Genomic DNA, 13,186 nt, shown 5'->3' with positions numbered 1-13,186 from the left:
AGTTGCTAAGAGTTCTCTTAACCATAATTCTTATTTCGCTTTGATTTTGAAGGGCTGTAGAGTTGACATGTTGTGACATGTTTTAAACACCACATGAAATAAAATCCGTCCGTCTCCAGTCTCTACGATCTGCAGCCTGTCACCAGGGCAACACTGCTGCACGTTGCTGTTCTCAAGCGGAACTCGCAATTAGGACACAGAAATTGTGAATAGAACATTGTGAAGTCGGAGCGAAGAGAACATTTCCAGTTCACGATGTCATGAACACGACATGAGGGGGTCTCATCTCGTAAACACGGTGAACATGATAACCCTGACCCACTGAGGAAACATGACATTCCTCCTGTTGTGTTGTTGTTATTGTCAGCTGTCCTTCATACTATAATATTCCCCCGTTTGACGGTCAATTCACTAACCTTGGTTTCATACTAACACTGTAGAGAACATGTGCAGTGTGATGTTGGTACGGAGTTTCAGACACAGCCGGTGGTCGAGTGTTGGCTAACGCTAGTAGAAATCTTAGGCCAACCGAGAAAGTTTTCACAGTCAAACAGCCCAGTTATCACCAACAACTTGTCCAGCTTTTCTCTATATTCTGAGATTCTCTCACACCCAAATGCGCATCGAAATTTGGCACAGATTGATCGACCATGAGTTGGTGCTCGGTAGTACTGACATAATTCAGTCTGTAAAGTACCGAACTCTGGCTGAAACACATCTGATAGCAATATCATTCAATTAATTTGTCAAAAAATAGACATTTCACCAGTGCTTGAGCCGTATTACCACATATTTTAAACCAGGTAGTGAGACAGGGGTCCTGAGGGTATAGCTAAAACTTTTTATGCCTGATTAAATCATGTTTTTGTAAAAATCTGACAGAGTTGACTGAAACTAAAAATACTGATTACAGTAGTACAATTTGATACCTGTGTTGTCAGCAGGTGTTGATAGTTTTAGATTTTGAAGGATTTTAGAAATTAAGAAAATTAAAGAAAATCATAAATTACATATATTTCATGTATATATATAAATCCTTGAATACATTTTCATCAAAAAGTTGGAATTAGAGTGTTGGCACTAATATTTTTTTTGTTTTTTTTTGGGTAGGACATGATTTGTCCCAATTCCCAAGAATGGCTGTATGTTCACACTAAGCCTTTCACACGCTTTGCCTCAGTGTAGAATATTAGCCTTGGCTGTACAGTATGCAAGATGGCTGGCAGAGAGCTGTGGCCTGACCAGCCGGTTGGCTGCGACATATAGGACATTAGGCTGTTTGAAGTGCTCGCCCAGAGCGCAGGCATGGGGCCTCGCCAGAGCTGAAGAACCAGTAAAACAAGGACGGGGGTTGGGGCGGGGAGTGGGAGCTAAGCATCCTCAACCATGTCGATCATCCCGGGGGAGCGCGGGAAGTTTGTGTCGAGGGCCGCGCAAAGTTTGTATTATTTTTTTTTGTGTGTGTGTTGTGTTGTGTTTTCGAGCCCTTTCACAGACCACGAGAGCGAGGCTTCACACTCTCCTTCCTCTCCTGCGCTCAGCACTCCTCTTCAGATGTGAAGGAGTGCAGCTGACGCGCTCCCTATGTGCCGCTTCACTCCTTGGCTGTTTTTCATCTTGTCATCAACCACCACTTAAGGAAAATAGATAGTGGTTTTTAGGCATTTACAATGTCTCGTTCACTGCCAAGTAAAAAATACAATTACAGGGCTCTCAGAAACACATCCACGAGCCATTTCCATCATCTCCTGTTCGCCTCTTATACTCGATGCATATGTATGTGGGCGCGTAATATCATACATTACAGTGAGGGTGTTGGAGTGCAATTTTTGGACTGGGCTCTCTTGCCGTCCCTGTGACCACCACATTAATCACATGTACAATTTGTTCTTTACTCAACTAATTAGCTGGAGGTGAACACAAATGGCTTTGTTGGAACAGGCCTGCAGAACTTGCAAAGGGCGGGAAGGTCAAACTTTGATTTCATTTGGCTCATAAATGAGGCCTCCAGCCACTTGTGATTGATACTGTTTGTGCGCCCAAGCTTTAGCTTTTTATGAAACATTAGTGCTGGGGTGTTATTATTTAAAGCCGTTCCCTCGGTCTCCGTCTCTGTCTGCTCCTGCACCCCCCCCCCTCCCCCCTCACCCTCACCTCCCTCCTTCCTTATCAGGGGGCGTAGTTCAGTGCACACACTCTCTCTCCTGTGTCTTCCTCCCTCCCTTAATTCCTCCCATTTCCTCTCCCCAGTGTACACCTCTGTCACCATGATTGATAGATGCTCATTGCTAGTAAATGAACATTTCCCCCCTCATAAATTGCTGTTTCATGTGACTAGATTAGCAATGCCTTTTAAAAGGTCAGTTGATTTAAAATCATCTCTTCGAGTCTTCCTTCCTTCGGCGCAGAATGCCTCCAGTTCGAGGGCTTAGTTTGACTTTGTATTGTCACTTAATTTAAACCCACCAATTTACTGCTCTCCGCTCGGCTCGATGTACTCTCTTCTTTCACCCGCGGTACCCGAGGTGAGCCTGTCAATTATATGATTTTAATTAATTATTAGAGAGAGAAAATAGGCTGCTCAGTTTTAAATAATCCCAATAATGTGATGATATTAGTCTTGGAATAGAAGAGGGAGAAAATGTTGATTTGTCGATTGACAGAAAAGTTATCGACACAGTTAGGGGTGAGTCTCGTTTTTAAAATACCAATACAGCTCGTCTTTTGACACTTTTTCTTTCATTCTATACCCATCATACAAAAGGAAGCATTCCTGAAAAATCTTGTATATTATGCATTTATTTTGATAATGTGCTGCAGGCATGTAGTATGCCCATACTATTGAATGTTTTTATGTAGAGCCATAAAATTAATCTGCAACTTTTTCTGATAATCGATTAATCTTGGCATCAGTTTCCTAAAGAAAGAAATGTCCAGATTATCTGATTTCAGCTCCTTAAATGTGAATATTTCCTGGTTTCTTTAGTAAAGTAAACTGATAAAAAAAAAAGACATTTGACTGTGTCATCTGACACTGATCAATCATTTTATGACACGTGCATTTCGGCAACGGAAGTAGCGGCCTCCCCGAGTCATCCAGAGTCATCCAGACCAGTTATCAAGCTGCAAATGTTGAATTCACTGGCACCAAAATCACCAAACCGGTTGTTTTGTGTATATGATACGTCAAAATCAGTATTCTGCTGGTCGACTCAGAGCAATCGGCGGCATCTGTGGCTGCGAGCTATTAAAGTGTTGACTGGACTGAGGACGCGATCGAAACTGCTGCGTTCAGTGACAAGCTGTTGTGGTCCGCCATACTTCTGTCACCAAACCACGCGCAGCTTGTTCATTGTTTTACAAGCTTTTAAAGGGTCCACAGACCTGCCTAAAACCCCAGCCCAGATTATTTATTAAGCAAAAAATCCAAGATATTCGCTGTTTGAGAATTTCTGCTTTATGTGACTGAAAATGTAATATCTTTGTGTTTTGGACTGCTGATCAGGCAAACACAAGAACGGTGAACTAACTCTCATCTTAAAACACTAATCAATAATAAAAGTAATCTCCAGCGGTGAGTTGCCGGTTGTGCTTGATCAGATCTCTTCCACCATCCATCATTGACAGATAGCACTCATTATTTAGAGATCAGGGTTTTTTTTGTGTCAAATGCAGTCGGCTGATCGTTTTCTCCTTTCTTAAAATTAACCATTCATGATTAAAATGGATAACTTGCGTGTGAGAAATCTCGCCGTAGCTTTCATATTCCATTATTCCATTGTTGAGCGTCTTCTTTTTGAGATAAATATGCAAGGTCAGTCAGCAGGGTTCAAACACGCCTTTGAAGGATGTGTGTGTCTCCTGACCATGAGCTTATATAATGAGACTCGAGCTCATCTGCTGCAGAACCGCCTGACGCATCAACTCCTATTGCCGCATTGTCTCTCATGTGATTGTCAAGGGCCTCGCTTCATTTGTTCGCATAGCAAGACTAATCAAGGACATTAGCCCTGGTGTCATGTAATTCGTCATTGATTGTCTTGTTGGCCCTCACTGCAGCATCGGCTACACCATTACTCGTCTTGTACAACAGCCCTACCTTGTGTTACTCTCGGATCGAAAACACCTCCCCGCAACGTGTCAGGATTCATTTCCATGTTTTATTTAAGGCCTCCTCGAGTATCAGGAGCACTTTGAGCAGGATTGAACTTTTTGTTTCTGCAGCAGCGCTCTTCCTGGCAGACAGAATCCGCGGCTCCAGCGGTGTCGGAGAGGTGAGAGACATGGCTGTGTTCAGTCAGACAGCTCAGAGCTCATTAAAGAGACCGGGGGCCCAATATTTGGTGTGTGTGCTGTCTGTAGCCGATCCGCTGGTGGCTCGGCTGATTCACATTTCATTATTTGATGGCCCACGTTTTGACAGTCTCCTGCCTGTATCTGTCAAGGCAGAATTAAATGTTAACCAAGGCCCGGGCTGGGAGAAACATGAGTGCAAACAAATCGAGCTGAGAGCAGCCAGGTAGGGGAGCGCAGTTGGCGGCGGGAAGGAGTCAGCGGTGCAGAGTTTCCCCGGCCCTGAGGCTCCATGCACCACGCGCCGTTAGGTCTAAGGCGACATCAAATATACATGGAAACGGCTTAACCATTTATCATTCATCCTTTCAGATAGTACTGTCTCTGTTTAAAGTCTACAATCTCTCTCTAAGACTCAACCGCCTCCCCTTCCCATTTTTTTTTTTTTTTTTTTTTTTTTTTGCAGCTTCCTTGCAGCTGCTTGTTTCTCAAACAATGCAATATCTGTTGAATATAAGAAGGAGCCTCGATCTGGCTAGTCGCTGGAAGGGGACTACATTTCTTCCTCAGCTCTCTCTAAACCCCTTAATCTCCGGATAAAAGCATTGGATGGATAGAGGCAAAGTAAAGTACAGTATGCAGGATCTCTATTCACTGGCTTGAGTCTTTTGTTTGCCCTTTGGCATTGCAGGGAAATCCCTTCATCAGCGCTGCTATAGAGCCTCACTATTGGCTTGTTGACTGATGTGGTGCACGTGAGCTCTAGGTGATAGACTCAGCCGGCGCAGTCTATTGTGGAGTCGCCTCACAGCCCGAGCTTAGTCTGAATAGTGAAAGGACACTGTATGTTCTTGTGCCCTTAAAAGGGGAGCTGATCCCTCATCACGGATTCCACATCCAGCTGCCGTGTGAGCGCGCATCTCAGCGCTGCCGTCGGCGGGCGGGCCGGCACAACAGGCCGCATTGTTGCAGAGGCCGCAGCCGCAAACCCCCCGAAATCTCGAGACCGCAACATCCGTCCTTGAGAGCAATTACTGCATTGTCGATAAACAAAAGACCCGAGCCGAGCTAAGTGCGTTAACGCCTTAACCAAAGGTGATCAGTATGCAGAGTGCGGCGTCCCTCAAAGGTGCTTTTCTCCAGAACGCTGGACGGCTGAGGATTCTCAATATGTCTTTGCGATGCCCAACACAGACTGAAATGAAAAGCCTTGTGTATTCTTTAGCAAGCCTATTCTTTGACACCTGCTCTTGTGCCGCATGTTAAACAATGTAAATGGCCAAAGCTTTTTTTTTTTTTTTTTTTTCCCTGTTGAGTGTGTTATTCTCAAGTCATCTCTCAGGGAAAAATGCTGGTGATTTCCATATTTTAACTGCAATATGTAGTTTTCTCTCCGAGGCTCACCAAGTGTTCCTTACTCACCGAAAGCATATTGAAATAGACTGTGTGTGATTCTGTGTGTATCCGTGCATGTGTGTGTGTGCATCTCAAACTCGGAATGATTTTTTTTTTTTTTTTCCTCGGTGCATTCTTTCTTCAGGATTTTTTTTTTATTTGATCCGTCTCCTTTTTAATAGGATATTGCCGTTATCTTGCACTTTTGCTCTCTGTTGCCATAATGACGACTTAAGAGTTTTGCAGGAGGAAGAATACGTCCTCCTCTTCTATTCACAAGTCAAACACCTACGTAATGTGAATTGCAGTTTCTATCATTTACCGCGGGAGCTTCAGCCAATTCCTCCTGACAATCGGTTGAAGAATGCATTGTTATTGGGCCCAGACGGAGGCCAAACACTGTTTCATCAATAAAATGACAGAAAATTGTGAAAAAATATCTCACGGCTTCCTAGAGCTCAAGGTGACATGTTAGAATTACATATTTTGTCCAACCAACAGTCAAAAACCCAAACCTAAACCCAAAACCTTATTTAAAATGATATGAAACACTGAAAATGGATTAATCTTCAAGTTTAAGAAGCTGGAAACACAAACATTCAGACTGGGGTGCAGCAACAAATATTAATTCGATCTTAAATTAGTTCTACTGATGAATATATACTATGAATCCAGATTTAAAACTGAGCAGAGCTCTGCTGCACAGAAAACTGAATCTCAAGTTCAGTAAATCCTAGTTTATTGATTTAAACTGAAATTAAACTGCGGTTAATCAAGATGGAGATCTTAGCTAAAAAGTTAACAAAACATGACATTATTTTTGAGCTAGTAAAAAAGTTTGGCTAGCTAGCCCACTCATGATGGCGCTGCAGTTTCACATCTTTTTCTGTTGACCGAATTAACGGAGCAACTTGGTTATTAAACCTCAATTTATCTCAAAAAGCCAACCATTTTAAAAATTAAAGCTCCTCAAGTGTAAATTTAAGGTTAATACTGGTTCACAGTTTAATTTGGTGCAAGATAATTAAATTACAAAAGTTAAAACTAAACTGTTAATAAACTTTAATACATGAATACAAATTATATAAGACACTGGAAATAAGCAAGTATTCAAGTTTAATTAGCTGGAAATGCAAATATTTACACTGGGTTGCACCAACAAACATTAATTTAACCTAAGACTAGTTCTGGTCAGAGTTTAGGTAAACATGGAGTTTAGAGTTTAATCAATGGAGATGTTAGCCAGAAAGTTAGCAAACATTACATTGATTGTTAGCTAACGTTGGCTAAAAAGTTGACAAAATGTGACATTGTTTGCGAGCTAATGTTAGCCAAAACATTAACATAATATTCCATTATTTAAAAATTTAGTTTAGCCTAGTCAGCCTACTCGAGGTGGCTCAGCAGGAGGCTCTAATTTCTTCTCTTTTAAGGAAAACTCCAAATTCATGGAGTAACATTTTAAAAGTTAAACCTCCTCAATTGAAATAGGAGTTTAAAGTTTTGATGGAAGATAATTAAATTTAATATAGATTTAGAGTAAAAACTAAACAGAATTTTCAATACAGGTTAAAATTGAATCTTTTAACCTCTTTAAACTGTGGTTTAAAATTAATCATTGTTGGAATAAACCAGCCTTAGTGATTTAAGACAAGAAACAGAAGAACTAAGAACTTATCAGCTCCAGAGGGAAGGTTCAAGCACAATCCAGCTGGATAATGTGTTGAACCATCTATACTTGTGCTCCTGTGTTTCTGTGACTGTGGATGTGGGTCTGCAGCTGTGGGACAGCAGCCACTTACAGAAAACACAGTGTCCACACCAGGTAGTTGAGTACTGGCTCAAACCCTGCGGCACCATGTTATCGGCTGCGAGTCCAGTGTCTGGACAATAGTAATAATTAAATTTTCCCATTTATCTGAGGATAATATACCCTATCTGCCCATGATACAGCGCGGCCCCGAGTATTTGGACATTTTCTGAGGCATTTTCTGTTGTTTGGGCTCTGCGCTGCAGCACATTGGATTTGAAATAAAACAATGTGTGAGGTTAAAGTGCTGATTCCCAGCTTCAAGGGTGTTTCAGGATGTTTACACCCATGCTGGGAAAAGAGTCCAGACCTCTTTATACACAGACCTTCCGATGTTAGTAGCTGGAAAATGATCCTAAACAAACAACCAAACAAAACAAAGCGTTTCTTTATGATCCTGAGTTCTTGGAAAAGTCAGAGTATTACTTTTTTTTTTAAGACAAGACTGAAGTCAAAAAGTCTCATAAACAACGGCAGAGCTTTACCAGAGAAGATAAAAATCTTTGCTTTCGGGGTGGCCGATATGACCTAAATCTTTTGTTTTGTTTGTTTGTTTTTTACAATGATGGTATTATATCACAGTATTAGAAAAAATAAAAGGAATACTTCACTCAAAACATGATTCTACCTCTTTCTATTGTATTGGCAATGTAAGGGAAGATATCTTAAGAAAGAAAAACAGTGTGAAGTTCCTCGAAAACCAGTGTGAAAAAAAACAGCTTCCCACACCCAACGTTACTACACTGGGGCCAGTTGCACCAACAGGACTTGTGCCTGATCTTAAGCTAAGCTGGACTTAACTTGCCATTCTGATTCAACCTAATAGTTACACGGGTTAAATATCATAAATACCATTTGCAGAATTGACAAGAGTGCCCAAATAATTAAGAATCTCTAACAGTAAGTTTATTGAGTTTTGTCATCAGTCAACAACTCTCAAAATTGCATGCATGATGTTTTAAAGGAGTCTGGGGATATCGGGGTGACTAGATCAATGGTGAAATAAGTTCTCAGTGAAATCTCTGCATCTACTTTATCTGTTTTATCCATCTATGCCCTCAGCTTGATGTCAGTTCTTACAGCTGACAACAGATAAACTGACATCCGGTAACCCTCCACATCTTCTGCAACTTCAGTTCCATGAGTGATATATTTACTATAATAAATCATAAAATGACCATGATATGACATCAGATGTTTAAGAAACATGCTAAGTTGAAATAGGCACTTCTGTGACGACAGCTGCGTCCTCCTTTGACATTTTTTATTCCAGGCTAGAATGGCTGCTTTTGTTTTCCCGTTTTACGTTAATTAGAGTTCAAAATACAGCCGAATGTTTGCCGAATGAGTTAGTGTCTGATTATAAGTCATAATAAATCATTAATAATCTTTGATAAGGAGTAGATGATTATAACGCTTAAATTGAGCAAAATGTTAATGGAGTTTGGCAGGCAGTGTTTCTGCAGCCTGCCTGAGCTTCCTGGAGTCTGGGGAGGAGGGTGCAAGAGCAATAACTCACCCCAACCATAGATCCTGTATTTAATATATCAGTCTGTGGCTTCAACTCACTATTTAGACTGCAGGACTCATTTTTGGACGTGCAGTTGTTACACATTGCTCCTTTAATATGTTAAAATAGTAATAAACAGTAATAACGGTGCTGCAGAATCCATATGATGGCATGTCTTCACATCGGTGACGGTGATGGAACCAGTATACCGTCCAAACTTAGTCTGCTTATCTCTGCAGATATTTAGAATCAAATATTAAATATAATGACCTTATTTAAGTCCTTTGAGGACTGTATATAGAAAGAGCTGCAGTTCTTCCACAGTCAAATTAAAGCTGAACGTCCGTGTTTTCACTTTACCTCTGATCTCTTATTTCAAAATGCTGAAGTATGGAGCCACAATAATTACTGTTCACTTACAAAATATGCTGCTTATTCTAATAAACCTCTATCAGACAGGCCAGAAAGAGAACTGTTAGCAAATAATTTAAAAACAGTTGGGTCCTCTCCGTTTTTCCATCACAGACTGACTTTAAAAGTTCTCAGGGAGAAGGTATTGAAAGACTGATTTTAATTTGTTTAGGTTTGCATGGTCACGGTCAGCGAGCGGAAAAACTGCACAGTCAAATTTGTGTCTCAGCGAGTTGACACAAACCAGCGGGCCTCTGTCATGCGTGCTGTTTTAAATTGAAGTGTGGGTAGAGCCAGTAATGTAAACACTTAATGGAAAATTACCTGAGCTCGGAAAATCAAAATTACAAACTGCTACCTGGTGGGTCATTGAGTTTGAACTGAGCTCCCGCCGTCATGGCTGAAAACTGAAGCCTGGCGTCGCTTTTCAGTGGAAGACAAGCAGCTCCATGAAGGCTGATTTTGATTTTCTTTCACTTAGGATGAAGGATCACATGATACTTTATGGGTTGGGAAAAAACAGTAATTGATTAATCAATCGACAGAATAAAGGCTCATAGCTCTGGTCATTTTTCCAGCAAAAATAGTAAAAATAAATTACAAACTTTCTCTACTTCCAACTTCTCAAAGAGGAGGATTTGCTGCTTTTCTGACACTTTTAAGAGCAAAAATTAATCAAGACCGTCAGCAGGAGATGAACTGATAATAAAACAAATGATCGTTAGTTGCAGTCCTCGATTTAACCTAAATAATAACTATGAAAAACAGATATTAACTGGTGCAGATAGGACGTATTACAAACTATTGTACCGGCAAAACTTTTCTCCCATAGCGGCAGATGGCGGCTCCATTATAATATCAGGCTTCTCAACTTGAAGTGCAGACTTTGAGGGAAAATAATTAGTTTGATGTTCGGTTCCAGATTGATTTATTAATTACTCAGAGTCAAAAGTTACCCGGAAGAAGAGTCAAAAGTTTCAGACAACAAATATGGCAACACTGAAGGAAGTTATAATAATGTACCTCTTGAGAAAAAGACAAAATCAGAATCAGCGTCGTAGACGGCAGAGGTCTGTGCGGCTATTAGATACATCACGACATGCAGGCGGAGAATTATTTTCTAATTAATTAATCTAACTAATTGACAACAAACACCATTTCCATTCCGGGAGGAAATTTTCAAAGAAAACTTCCAAGATTAAAGGCGTAACCTCATGAAAAAAAACCTCTGAGATATTCTCGTAGATTAAAGGGCACAGCAGGCAGCAGCGCCTGTGGTGTGATGAGGTTGATCCAAGCTTCCAAAGTAAAACAGTTTTTGATTTTGTAAATTTGTGACTTTAATCTCAGAAATTCTGAGTTTTTTCTTGGAGCATTACTCCTTCCCACAGCTCCAGAATTTTTTATTTTTATTATTTTTAATTGATTTTTTTTTCTTACATGCCATCATACTGTCTTTTAGTTAACAGGAGTCCTAACCTATCAGAGTCCGTCTTTAGAGGTCGACACTTTCTCAGCCCTCAAAAAATTTCAGAAGCCGGGGGAGAGTGATAATTTTCCAAGAAAAAAACTTTGAAGATTAAAGTTAAAAACTTGCATTTTATTTTATTTTTTTAAATTCAGATATTCTCTAAAATGAAAGGACACAAAGCCGCATCATCTGTGGTGTGATGAGGTCGATCCAGCCTTTCAAAATAAAGCGACATTGGTTTCTTGACCAAAATAATACTTTTTTTTCCTTGAATAATTGTGACTTTATAATCTCTGAATATCTTAGTGTTTTCTCATAAATTTCTGACTTTAATTCCAGGAGATTTTGATTTTTTTTTCTGAGAATATTATCTTTATAGGCCGCTGCAGTTTCTTTGATTGACATATTCTCACTGCAGGATAATATTTTGACCTTTTCTTTGAGTCCCAACCTATCAGACTTAAATCATTACAGGGATTAAATCCACCCAGCCTCCCTCTGTTTTTGCCCAGATTTGTGTCGTGTGGCTCGTGGCGTGTTGGCAGAAAACCCACATCGAGGCTCCAGAGCTTCTCTACAGAGGCTAATGGTTGACGTAGCCAGCGCTTCATTCATGTTTTTCTACAGTTGACGATAAGTGGTGGCATTTATCAGCAATAAACATGAGACAGTTAAAACTTTAAAAGCTCGTCTGTGCTCCAACTGCACAAATAAACAAGTTATTTCCTTATTGAGCCTCTTGCCTGTATGTTTACATCCTATCAGCTTGTATCTGTTTTTGTTTTATTTTCTCTGCTGTCACTCCACGCCATCTTATTACAGATCTCATTTAGAAATGTTCACTTGTAATTATGTTATCAGATCTCATAGTCAGTGTGCTGAAACCAAACAAGGCCTGTCTAATTTCTTGTTGCTTCATCATTAATGAAATAACAACATGAGGGCAATTTAGTCGCAATGCTGCCCGCAACATTTTCGCTCATTTGCCCAAAGTGACAACATGACACTTGCTACAAAAACTATAGTCGGAGCAATTTTGAGCCCCAAATTGCCGTCCTCGCCCAGTTGGAAACTGACCTTGTCTCTTCACACCCCTTCCCTCTGTGTCTCTCTCTTTATCTGTTCTCCTTGGTCGACTTCGCTCTGTTTCCCGCTCTGCCTCTCCCTGTACCAGATAACTTCCCACAGATGGCTCATCAGAAGCGCTTCATCGAGCGGAAATACAGACAGGAGCTGAAGGAGATGAGACGAGAGCGGGAGCGGCAGGAGAAGGAGACCGACGAGGCGGAGGAATGCAGGAAGTGACAGCACCTTTTCTTTTTTGTCGGGGGAGGAGGAAGAGGAGGGAGGCCAATCAGGACCCGCGACCACATTAAGGAGCGAATGTGGCAGCCATCCAGGCAAGACTTGGCTAAATAGAGATGCCACTAGTTGATCGCGGAGCTGTGAGAGTTTAGAAATGAAGATTGACTGTTGCCCTGAGTGTTACATGAATGGCGATGGGACACAGGTGAGGATAAACCACAGATTTTGGGGGGAAATTAGTTTTCTTGGCCACGATTGTCAAAATTAAAGTGGCTCAGAAGGCGAACAGAATTAGAAATGAAGCTAGGTGCCGTCATGTTTTATGCTGTTTAGTACTGTAGCCCTGTCAAAGGTGGCCTGAAAGGGATAGTTTGGATTATTTGATGTGGGATTGTATGAGGTACTTATTGATAGTCAGTTTATTAACAACAGTAGATGCTGGTTGACGCCCCCTGAGTTTTGAGAAGCAGAGAGGAGTGCTGCTATGGACAGGGTCAGTGTCAAAATGTATTTTTGGCACTGAAAAAAGGTCCACCTTTAAAAAAAATCAATATCAGTTGAAGTGTACACTATACTTAGAATATTTTCAACTCTTTACTTTGCCGTCAGACTGCCTTTTTTAATGAGAAACCGCTGTTACACAAGACAAATATCGCCCTCTCCAAACAGACCAAACTCCATAGGCAAAATCAGTCATTTTACCTCTCAGATCACAACAGTTGCTAGTCTACCCATTGCCTCGATCTGTTAGTTTGACTGTGTTATTGTGTGACTTCGGTGTTTTAAAACTTCAGTTTGGATTCACTAAAGTCACACAATAACGCAAACAAACTAACATATGGAGGCAGCTGCACACCTGCAACTCCAATGTCCTACAAGGTAAAATTACTGATTTTTCCCATGGAGTTTGGTTGGTTTGGTGAGAGCAACTTTTGACTTATTTAACAGCGGTTTACCTTCAGAAAAGGCTGTCTGACAGCAAAGTAAAGAG

General features: G+C 40.8%; 1 protein-coding gene across 1 annotated transcript in view; it reads left to right on the top strand.

The window, feature by feature from the left end:
• drosha (drosha ribonuclease III) overlaps positions 1–12,881 on the top strand; it is a 136,380-nt gene extending 123,499 nt beyond the window's left edge. Inside the window, exon 32 of the mRNA XM_084747144.1 lies at positions 12,065–12,881. Coding sequence (XP_084603270.1) covers positions 12,065–12,195 — 131 coding nt within the window. The 3' untranslated portion in view covers positions 12,196–12,881. The remainder of the gene's footprint in view (positions 1–12,064) is intronic.
• Positions 12,882–13,186: the final 305 nt, after the last annotated feature.

This window comes from Lutjanus erythropterus, chromosome 21, assembly GCF_056507025.1.
Source record: "Lutjanus erythropterus isolate fLutEry1 chromosome 21, fLutEry1.hap2, whole genome shotgun sequence".
In the NCBI taxonomy this organism is placed as follows: Eukaryota; Metazoa; Chordata; class Actinopteri; order Lutjaniformes; family Lutjanidae; genus Lutjanus; species Lutjanus erythropterus.
The sequence above is the reverse complement of the archived record's forward strand: the minus strand, read 5'-3'. Positions and strand labels throughout refer to the sequence as shown.